The following is a 12346-nucleotide window of genomic DNA, read 5'->3' as shown; positions in this document are numbered from 1 at the left end:
GTTAATAATTCTACCTGCTCTGAGGCTTGGGGTGTATGTGGGGATAGATACAAATAGTGCTATTAGAAGATGTGATGATCGAATTTAATTTCCTGGGGAATAACGGGCAGGAATGGCAAGGGGAGAAACTTGAATAAAACCTTGATGGTATAAAACAACATACCATATTCAGGAAGTTGCAAGTAATTGAATATGAATGTATGTGTATGAGTGTGTGAATGTGGCTTGGGGAACTTAAAGGGCAGGCTTGTAGTTTAGACTTTGGCCAGGAGATGCCGATAGGGGCCAGAGTAAGAAAGACATGGTAAGCCTGGCTAAGGAGTTTGGATTACATACTGAAGAGAATGAAAAGCCACTGAAAGGCATGGCTTGATTAAATACTCTGTTTTAGAAAGACCTCTTTGGTGAATGGAGAGGGGTGTAGGTCGGGGTGAGACCTGAGGCAAAGGAAACAATGAACAGAACATTGTAATAATGTGCCTGGACTAAAGTATGCACGCTAGAGCCACAGGGAAGGGCGAGGGGAGTCTGAGGAGGGGAGCAGACTGGGATGAGCCTAAGGTTTCCAGCTGGGGAGCTGGCTGGATGGTGGTGTCATCCACTATGAGAACAAAAAGAAAAAGCTTTGAGGCTGGGCAGTGGTAGTGAGCCACGGCTCTCAGTCATCCATGTGATCATGAGGATAAACAACCGATTCACTTACAACCATTTTGTACCCAGACAACTATTCTGTTTTTCACTTTCATTACAGTGTTCAATAAATTACATGAGATATTCAACATTTTATCATAAAATAGGCTTGTGTTAGATGATTTTTCCCAATTGTAGGCCAATGTAAGTGTTCTGAGCACTTTCAAGGTAGGCTAAGCTAAGCTATGATGTTTGGAAGGTTAGGAGTATTAAATGAATTTTTGACTTACAGTATTTTCAACTAACAATAAGTTTATCAGAACTTAACCCAGTCGTAAATTGAGGAAAATCTATGTATGTGTTATACTCTTTAATGTCTGACTTCTTCCACCCAGCATAATTATTTTGAGATTCATTCATGTTACTGAGTGTATCAATTACTTCTCCCTTTTTCACTGCCAAGTAGTATTCCATTGTAATGATATACCACAATTTATCTATTCATATATTGATGGCTATTTGGTTTTTCTTTTTTTCCCAGTTTTTCACTATCACAAATACAGCTGCTATTAATATTTATATACAAGTCTTTGTTTGGAGAGATATTTTCATTTGTCTTGGGTGAACACCTAGGAGTGGAATGGCTGGATCATAAGTTAGGTGTAGGTTTAACTATGTAAGAAACAGCTAAACTGTTTTCCAAAGTGGTTGAATCATTTTACATTTCTACCAGTAGTGTCTGGGAGTTAAAATTGCTCAGTATCCTTGCTATCACTTCATATGGTCAGTGTTTAAAAATGTTAGCCAGTCTAGCTGGAGTGTAGTGGTATTACATTGTGCTTTCAATTTGCATTTCCCCAATCATTAATGAGGTTGACCATCTCTTGATTTACCTAGTTACCACCTATATATTGTCTTTGGTGAAGCGTCTGTTCAAATATTTTGCCCATTAAAAAAAAAATGGATTGTTTCCATGTCTTGGTTATCGTGAATAGTGCTGCTATGAACATAGGGGTGCATGTATCTTTTCAAATTAGAGTTTTCTCCAGATATATGCCCAGGAGCGGGATTGCTGGATCGCATGGTAACTCTATTTTTAGTTTTTTGAGGAACCTCCATGCTATTTTCCGTAGTGGCTGCACCAATTTGCATTCCCACCAGCAGTGTAGGAGGGTTCCCTTTTCTCCGCATCCTCTCCAGCATTTGTCCTTTAACAGATCTTGTAGTATAGTTCTACTGGTGATGAATACATTCAGTTTTTTATGTCAGAAAAAAAGCCTTTATTTCCTCTTTATTTTTTAAATATATTTTTTCTGAATATAGAATTTGGGGTTGATAGTTTTTTTTTCAATACTTTAATGGTGTTGCCCCATTGTCTCCAGGCTTGTTTCTGACAAGAAATCTTCTCCCATTCTTATCTTTGTTCTTATGTTGTATCCTTTTTTTCTGGCTTTCTTTCTTTTTAAAGATTTTCTCTTTATTACTTGTTTAAAGCAATTTAATTATAATGTGCGTTGGTTTGTTTTCTTCATGCTTTATGTGCTTGGAGTCAATTGAAATTCTTCTGTCTGTGAGTTTATAGTTTTCATCAAATTTGGAAGTTTTTGGCCATTATTTTTTCAGAAAAAAAATTTTTCTGTACCTCCTTCTATCTCTTCTGTTCTTGAAATTCTAATTTCATATACATTAGGCCATTGGTAATTGTCCCACAGCTCACTGATTCTGTGTTTTTTTCAGTGTTTTTCTGTGTTTCATTGTGGATAGTTTCTATTGCTACATAATCAAGTTTATAAACCTTTTATTCTGTAGTATCTAATCTGCTTTAGTCCCATTCAGTATATTTTTCATCTTAGACATTGTAGTTTTTATCTCTAGAAGTCTGAATTTGGTCTTTTTAATATTTTCCCTTTTCCTACTTAACATGATCAATCTTTCTTTTAGCTTCTAGAATGCACTATATGGCCTCTATTTCTATGTTAGCAGTCATTGATAATTATTGTTTTGATCTATTAATTCATAAAACTGAAAAATGATGCTTTTAAAATTCTATTATGCCTACTTTATTTATAAGTGGAGATAATTCTGTAAAGAGAACTTACTCCTTACTATTTGGCTGTCCTGAGGAACTTATCGTATAAGAAAGGCAGAATAAACATGTAATTCTTTTTCTTTATTTACCACTTTTGAATATAAGGAATTGATTTTCTAACATTCTTCCAGGGTGATCAATGAGTTGTTATTTTCTCTTAGTTTCATTATTAACTCATGGATTTAAATTATTTTTTTATTTTTGAGAAGTCTTTCTGATTCTATAAGCTACCTGCCTTTGGGATTTCTTTATAAGTCCACTAAGACTGGCATCTTCTCGAGCCACTCTTAAGATACAAAACTACAGTAATTTTCATGATAGACCCCAAGGTCTGGAATCCCAGTACCACTGTATTTGAATGTCATCTTATTGTTTCTGAGAACATTCTAAGAATTTTGCAGCACCTAATAAAATATTACATATTTCCACACTCCCAATGCAGGGTGCACAGGTTCGATCCCTGGTCGGGGAACTAAGATCCCACATGCCACAGGCAGGGTGCGGCCAAAAAAATAAATATATAAACTCACACAGATCTGTGCTTAAATCCTGAAAAACAAAAAAAAGAATAAAATGGTTAACCTGTATAGCACAGGGAACTCTGCTCAATATTCTGTAACAATCTAATTGGGAAAAGAATTTGAAAAAGAATAGATACATGTATAATTGAATCACTTTGTTGTACACCTGAAACTAACACAACATTGTTAATCAACTATACTCCAATATAAAAGAAAAATTTTAAAAAAATTAGTCTGATTTGGGTAATTCAGGTGTATAACTGTTTAAAGAAAAAAAGTTATGGGTAACATAAATATATTTATTTTTAATCTTTGTTAGCCATGGTATTTGCCCTAATGGTATTTGGAAAGTTGGTATATGTTAGAAGACATTTTAAAGATTCTTATAGAACTCAAATACTCTCAGACTTGAAAGCGAACTTAGTAGTTGCTTAGTTGAATTCATAAAATAATTTGCCTAATTGCTAGTGATCAAAGTCGAAACTGAAAAAAATTACATTAGCTTTCAAGATTTCATCATTTACTTTAATTAACATTTTGAGAGCCTGAATAGTAATTGGTAATTAAAGAGCTCCATTTCTTTACTTTAATTGTATGTAATTAATTTTAAAGTCTGGTAAGTCTTGGCAAATAGAATAGTTGTGTCTCCAATTCCTGTAGGATGTTTGATAAATAATTTGTATCCTCAGTTGCAACTAGCTTATCAAGTTGTGAAGCACTGCCAATTGTTTATCCTTGTAATTTCAAATATTTTAAAAATTGCAATTGATTGAACTGATAAAAACAGAAGTAGGAAGTGAGACGAACTCTGTTTTATTCTTTCATTAACTGCAAAGTCCTAAACCTGTTTTCAACAATACCAATAATCTCATCTTGCTGTTGTTAGAAGAATTAAATAAGATAATATATCAAAGCGCCTAACGTAGTAGTTCTGTAAAATTGTCACTGTCTTTTCTTATTGCTTTCCACACACAGAACACTAATTTTCTTCCAATTACATTTTCTCAACAATTTCCAAAGGAGTGGTTCTCTTTTTTTTTTTTTTTTAAGAACCTCTTAATGTTTAGCACTTAAGATCCGTTTATTCTACAAGAACCGAACAAATCTTCCTGTATAAATTGGAAGATGATGTTAAATTTAGATAACTATTCAACTCACATTGGAAAAGTACTAGTTAATTTTATGTTTATGAGTACACACCCTTATGTCTTCTTTATAAGTAGTAACATTAACTGTGCTGTTCTTTAAAAAAAAAAATTACCAGAATTAAAGTGCACATTCTTAGAATATTCAAACTTAGAATATTCTATCACTATCTTTCTTAGAAGTTACATTTAAAAATTCCTATTTCTTCCTCTCTACTCTGGTGGTCTCTCTTCCTCCCTCCCTTCCTCCTTCCCTTCCTTCTCTTTTTCTTTTTATCTCATTAAGTTCAACAGTATAGCACTGTTCACTTCACCCACTATAGCCCTAATTTTGAAGAGGAGGTTACAGAAAAAAATAAAATGTTCTTTGTAGATAATCTCTGGTCAGTTACTAGGGTCCCAGCAGTGAGAACCTTGGGGTACAGTAAGACCAGGTGGTGCAGACTCAGGAAACTATCTAGAGCAGGGGTTGGCAAACTCAGTAAATATTTTAGGCTTTTCAGTTCTCATGTCCTCTTTTTTCCAACTAAGGAGTGGTTCTCTTAAACAATCAAATACATTTTTAGTGCCTAATGTTAGTGTTTTATTTATGGTATTACTTTAACTGAAAGATAAAGAGATCATTTATGAATCGTTGGTTTTAATCTTGGTAAGTATATTTTCTAATTATAATATTATAGAATCTGTTTTCTGACAAATTCATTCCTTGGTTAATGATATATAACTTTTCTGTCAAAATTATGGGGCATAACTCTACCATTTCATGTGCAAAATTGCATGGATTTGTTCTTTTTTTAAATTGAGGTATAATTAACATATAACATCATATTAGTTTCAGGTATACAACACAATGACTTGATATTTGTATCAGTTGCAGAATAATCACCACAATAAGTCTAGTTAACATCGATGCATGGACTCATTCTGATGAATGATTATTATGCTGAGAATTTTAAAAAATCAGCAATAAAGTTATGCCTACCCTAGTATATGTTTGTATTTAAGGTATTTAGAAACTCTTTCTAGTTTTTTTCCTATGATTGGAACATGGAGAAATGTTTTATGAGGGTCTAAGATTACTGTAGGTAGGTGAGATTATATATACTTTATATCAGATGATTCAGTTATACAGAGTATAGAAATAGGATGATGTTTTGTAAACTCTTCTGATACCCATTTACTCAGATATTGAATATCTGTAATTATCTTTTAATTAAATGTCTGATTATGAACTTGGTTTTGAGGAAAAGCACTGGCTAATCGTTTAGTCATTTTTTCCTCCTTTCATGCAGCCTCCTTGGTTGCAAATATAGTCCTGCTTTCATCCAATAATGCTGAGTTTTAAATTTTACTTCCAGATTTCCTATGAACATTTATGGTCTCAGTACTTTTGTGTCGATGTCCTGGTGTCCATTTTTTGCTAAACTAATTTTTATAAATCTATTTTCAAAACAGGCTACCCTGATATAATTTTCTCACCTGTTATTTTAAGTGCACCTCAGATAATATTTGTAAGACCTCACAGGAAAAAACTGCAAAAAGTAAATAAGATTTGCTTAAAACTCTACATCCACTGTCATATAGTAAAATTAAGTTAATTTAATCTTTAATCTGAATCCTTATCTGTTATTTGCAATATGGGGGAAAGAAAGTTTCAGGAAACCAAGGCCAGAGTAGGACCTATCTTAACTATTAAGGTTAACTAAACAAAATCCCCAAACAAAACAAAACAAAAAGAGATGGTTACAATCCTGTCTGAAGTTGTATGCTGAGGCTAAAAAATATATATATATATAAGATCTTATGTATGGTTTTACATTCCTCCAGTGGTTGTGAGAACACTGTATATATTCATAAAAGGCTATAGTATAATAAAACTCTTTGTAGAAAGGATTTGAGTTCGTTATTCATGAGAATACAGGGTGAGAGACTATGCCTTGTGTAGCTATCCACTCCCTGGCCTAAGTATTTCTTTCCTCAGAATTATCAGTGGAGAGGAATTATCCATTTTTGCTTTAGTTATAATACACAATACAAATTTGCATGATTTTTCAAACACATTGAGGATAATGGAGATGCAGATCTAAGGATTGTATTTATTTTTTTAATCCAATTGTTTTAAACAGTGCTCACTAACGCCCAGGATATGCTTCAAACTATTATTAAAACCAGTGGGCTTTGCAAGCCCCAAAGCCATAGCTCATGCTTGCATTTCATTCATTGACTGATTCATTCAAGAAACACTTACTGAGTATCTAGTATTGCTAACACTATTCCAGAAGCTGGGGATTCAACAAAAATTGATAGATAATATCTCTTTCTGTACAGAACTCCTTGAGAATGCTCTCAGCCAGTTTCAGCAACTCTCAGATTGTCATAGGTGCCATGAAGGGAGCAAACAAGAGGACGTTGAGGGCCGGAGGTTGGGGACCATATCCTAGATAATTGAATCTGAGGATTTCAGCTGAGACCCAAAGGGTGTGTAAATCATCTCTGCTCTCTCCAGCCTTGGAGCATGGTGCCTCCTCTGCCTACTCGTCCCTTCTTTCTGCTTCTCCCACTCCATCTTAGTCACCCTTCAAGATGCAACTCACTTGTTTTCTCCTTCTGGAAGTCTTCTGGCATCCCACAGTTGGGCTGCCTCTGCTTTGTCGCCAGAGCAGTTTGTTTGTTTGTTTTAAATCACAGCATTTATCACTTAGTATTGTAATTTTGCTTCACTGTCAGTAGATTAAGAGCCATCCCTTGTGCCCCAAGGCAATTTTCAGCATGAAAGTTACTTTTATAAATTAAATAAATCTCTGCTATGTGGGCAGAGACACTATTGCATGCCTAGCGTATAGTAAGCATGCAATAAAAATGTATTGACTTAATGATGAATGATTAGCCTGTTGCCTTGTGTTTGTTATTCCATGACTACCTCACAATTTTTTTTTTTTTGAGCCTGTCTCTGGTTATTCCAGCCCTACTAATAAATTGCCTCTAGTCTAGATTGTATCTGCTTTGGTTGAGTTTGTTAAATCATTCAGCCATTCTTAGAATAAAACTGCTGCCCTTTGGTTGTGCATTCTGTTTTCAGCAAATGGAACTATATACACTGAAATATAAGGTAAAGGAAATCTTTCTTTTTTACATTCCTCCTTCCAAGCAAAGCAATCTAGATTACAGCAGTAAAATCAGGCTGTCCTACTGGGTCTGTAGACATATTTACAACAGCGAGGAAAATGAAAACCTCTTGCGTCAGATCTTTACTAGGAGTCATTTGTAGTAAGTGGAGCTCAAGGTGCTAGAAAGCATCCCATAAACCCGTGGAGCTCTGGTGGCAACACTGGCGCTGTTAAGTGATTTTTTGTTTTGTTTTGATTTTTTTTGTTTGTTTTTTTGCCCGACCTTGTTTTTCTCCTTTTCTACTCTCCTTGCTCTTCTTAGGGTAGCTTGTACCTTAGATGAAGTCAGAAGCCTTTCTTGTACTTCCCACCCTGCTATGGGAGACACTGCAGACCCAAGTTCTCTGGGCAGAGAACCTAGTCAGCAGGAATGCCTTCATGATATTCAGCTTCTGTAACGTCCAGAATTTGCTTGACTTCTTTGGTCTCCCACTTCCTGTGTGAAATCTTTAAACCCCAACACAAGCATATTTGATATTATGCCCTGTGACTTGCTTATTTGGTGCTTTGTGATTGATCTTTGCATCTAAGAACTTTGATCGAGTGTATTGGAATTAGCAAGTAATGATTCTCTTTGTGAAGTCCTCTTTGTTTTCCCAGTTGCAAGATTTGGGCCAACTACTTTTATATTAGATAATTTCTGACTAGAAGGATTTAGCATCTAATCAAACTCTCCATTTAAAATATAATGGGCAGAATTCTCTAAGTTTTTTCCATAGCTACTCTACTTGGTTGGAACTAGACTTGGTATTTCTAGAATTTGCTTTTGCAGTTCCAATCTGAAAAACAAATGAACAAAGGGAAACGCACACACACACACACAAACAAGCAGAGGATTTCTTCTTTTGTTTATTATCGCATTGTCCATTTTCAGGTTGAAATCTCTCTCTCTCTCTCTCTGCCAATCAGCTTAGTCTTTTAGAGACATTTCCAACATTTCCCCTGGACTCTGGAGTCAGAATACTACAGATCTCAGCTCTGCTACTTACTATGTGAAAATAGGCAGAATTTTAACTTCTATGCTTTGCTTTCCTAATCTATAAAATGAGGATAAAAATAGTACTTACCTCATAGGGTTGTTGTGAGGACTGAATGAGTTAATATAACTAAAGCCTTCAGATCAGTGCCTGATACATAATACTAACAAAATACATGTTGACTGCTATTATTTTTATCTAACAATCTTCATAGTAGTTCTGTCGTCGCATGAAGGGGAATTGGGATAAAAAGGAAGCTCCTGGAACTGCTGGATTTTTATCTTCTGATATGGATCTTATATTTTGTTGATTTTCCTGTCCACCACTGTTCTATTTACTAACTCTGTTTTGCTCGTTGTTACGTCTTGAGTGCCTAGCACACGATCGGACACTTAGTAGGCACTTCATGAATGCTTGTTTAATGAAGGAATGAATTCCTTCTGACAGTATGCTCTGACACTGGCTGCCATTGTCCTGGATCTGTCATGCATTGTTTTTGCCTCACAGGATCTGGTGTGGGAGGAAGTGTCCTCTTAATTCACGACTCTTCATAAAAAGGAACGAAACTGAGTGATTTGTAGTGAGGCGGATGGACCTAGAGTCTGTCGTACAGAGCTAAGTAAGTCAGAAAGAGGAAAACAAATACCGTATGCTAACGCATATATATGGAATCTAAAAAAAAAAATGGTTCTGAAGAACTTAGGGGCAGGACAGGAATAAAGATGTAGATGTAGAGAATGGACTTGAGGACCCGGGGAGGGTGGGAGGGGAAGCTGGGACGAAGTGAGAGAGTGGCATGCACATATATACACTACCACATGTGAAATGGATGGCTAGTGGGAAGCAGCTGCATAGCACAGGGAGATCAGCTCGGTGCTTTGTGACCACCTAGAGGGGTGGGATAGGGAGGGTGGGAGGGAGGGGATATGGGGATATATATATACATATAGCTGATTCACTTTGTTATACAGCAGAAACTAACACAACATTGTAAAGCACTTATACTCCAATAAAGATGGTAAAAAAAAAATTCACGGCTCTTATCACAGGGAGGTCCAGCACTTGTGAGTCCTGCAGACTAAACTTTCACCCGAGTATTCTGTGTCTGCAGCTCTTCTGTGCCTCATCATGAAAGCCCCTTTCACAAGAAGAATCTCTTCCTACGCGGGGTCTGACCTGAAGGTAGAGTCCCCATTTGGGCAGAGTCATGACAACATCACCACCTTTAGGCCCCTGCAACAGCATTCAGGAGATAACTGTCAAATCATTTCAGTTATTTTCCCTTGATAAGAGAAAGACCTGAATGTTGCCCCTCCCCCGTCCCCTCTTCTCCTCTGTGTTCTGGTCTAAAGGGACCTGTGGGTTGATGTTGGCCGTGTTTTATTTGTTTTAATAGGTGTTGTCATTTAACTGCTTCCATTTCTCTAGTTTTAATTACGTATTATCTTTATTGATGGACTGACATTATTTCATCACGAGGACAGGACATCCTGGGACACCTTGGGCCTTGGTTTCCTTTTATGTAAATTGAGAAGAATTGAACCATATAATATCCTTGGTCAATTCCAGTGCTAAGGTTTTATGAGTAAAAGCTAAGTAGATAAATTAGACACTTTCACCTTTTTCTTCCCTTCCCTTTTCTCTATTTAACCTTATGGAAATTTGTGGGAGAAAAAAAGATGATGAAGAATTTCCTCCTACTTGACTCCTAAGCAATTCTTGTGCTCAGATGGGGTTTGAAAATTCACCTCCTCAAAGGAGACTGGCAGTTTCCCCCCCGCCAAGGTACAAGCCATCTTCTCAAGACATTAGTTTGCTACTCCTCCTAATTTAGAAACTAATATTAATTTCCTGGTGCTTTCTCCTGGCAATCAACACCTGAATATTGTACTGTGCAATGTATATAACAGCCAGGGTGATTTTTCAAAAACTAAACTTTTTTCTTGTCATTCTCACATCTCCTATGCTTCCCATATCTCTCTTGTTCCAGCCGTGCTTTCTTTCTTTCAGTTTCTGGAAAACACTAGGTCTTTCCTGCCTCAGGACATTTGCACACCTTTCACTCAGGTTACCTGAGTTATTCTCTCCTGTGCATCCTCCCCAAACGCCTATTTTCTTTCTTCACTTCCTCATATAGCTGGCTCCTTCTCCTTTTCCAGATCTTAATTTAAATGTCATTCCTTGAAAGAACCATCTCTGATCACCCAATTGAAAGCAGCTCATTTCTGTAAATTCCTATCATAGAATTTATGCATTACAAACACAGCTTTAATTGTAATTTGGAAATTTTAATTTTTCATTTGTTTTCTTTTCTTTTCTTTTCTTTCTTTCTTTCTTTCTTTCTTTCTTTCTTTCTTTCTTTCTTTCTTTATTTATGGCTGTGTCGGGTCTTCGTTTCTGTGCGAGGGCTTTCTCTAGCTGCGGCAAGTGGGGGCCACTCTTCATCGCGGTGCGCGGGCCTCTCACTATCGCGGCCTCTCCTGTTGCGGAGCACAGGCTCCAGATGCGCAGGCTCAGTAGTTGTGGCTCACGGGCCCAATTGCTCCGCGGCATGTGGGATCCTCCCAGACCAGGGCTCGAACCCGTGTCCCCTGCCTTGGCAGGCAGACTCTCAACCACTGCGCCACCAGGGAGGCCCCCATTTGTTTTATTTATCATCTCTCTCCCCCGTGAAACTATAAGCTCTGTGAGGATAGAGACAAGGTACTATTTATTTGCCAATGTATATCATGCCCAGCACATTATACCTGCTCAAAAAATGTTGGTTGAGTGAATGGAAGAGTGAATATTATTAGCCCTTTTTCAACAATATTTTCTGTATTTACTTCTGATTTCTTAGTTTTCCTGTGCTTCATCAGCTAGAGAAATGAAATCCATTACCAGGATGAAAAGAAAATTTTATGAGGTAAGTATTCCAAATTCTTGTCTTTGAATGCTTTGTTTTTTTAAATGTGAAATATTTCTGCTTCTAATATTTCCACTTTATCTGCAGATTGGAAAGAAAGGAATCTACAAAGTCATCAGTGAACTGGATATTCTTCTTTCCTGGATTAAACAATTCCTGGAAAGCGTTAAGTAATGCAAGAAGCCAAGTGGATTGATTTGACTGTTATTTTGAAATATAATGAGAACAACCAGAAATCAATTTAAAGCAGTGTATTTCCTTTTTAAAATTTTGTACATAGTACTAACAGCAAATTAGATGATTCAGAATAGACTAGAGGAATTTAATGTAATAAAATTTTGGAGGTAAGTAAGTTGTCACTAATATGCACATTTTCTGTATTTTCAAAGAATGTTTTCATCCTGAACATGTTTTGTCATTCCTAAGTGCATTGCATAAGTTTAATCTAAAGGTGTATAACCAGAATTAAATCATATAATATTTGTGCATAGAAAATGACAGATTTCTGGGATACAATATAATGTTATTGAGACTTACATAGATGCCGTGTATATGATTATTGTCTACTTAAGGGCTTGATGATTATAAATTATGCCCAGTGTGAACTTAGCCCCTAATAGATTTTGATTTTAATGAAATAAGCTGTGTTTCTTTCTCCTGGATGTCCTTTTTAGGACAGTATGCTAGAATTTCATTGAGTACAATGGGTAACTACCAGATCAGATCAAGTAGGACACACATGCAAACTAACTGCTTGGAATGGTTTACTAGAAACGCCTTTGACAGATAACCCAAGCTACACAGACTACAAGGAATCAAGTTGGAATGATGCCGAAATGTTGATTATGTTCCTTCTGGGTGCCATACAATTAAGAAAGTTGGTAGAGGCCAAATAGAAGTCTGAACGGCAGC

General features: G+C 36.3%; 1 protein-coding gene across 1 annotated transcript in view; it reads left to right on the top strand.

Annotated features, from left to right (window-relative positions):
• Nucleotides 1–11608, top strand: part of IL26 (interleukin 26) — a 29604-nt gene extending 17996 nt beyond the window's left edge. Inside the window, 2 exon segments of the mRNA XM_059934679.1 lie at nt 11369–11434; nt 11522–11608. Coding sequence (XP_059790662.1) covers nt 11369–11434; nt 11522–11608 — 153 coding nt within the window.
• Nucleotides 11609–12346: the final 738 nt, after the last annotated feature.

Source organism: Balaenoptera ricei, chromosome 10 (genome assembly GCF_028023285.1).
Source record: "Balaenoptera ricei isolate mBalRic1 chromosome 10, mBalRic1.hap2, whole genome shotgun sequence".
NCBI lineage: Eukaryota > Metazoa > Chordata > Mammalia > Artiodactyla > Balaenopteridae > Balaenoptera > Balaenoptera ricei.
This window is presented reverse-complemented; position numbering and strand designations above follow the sequence as displayed.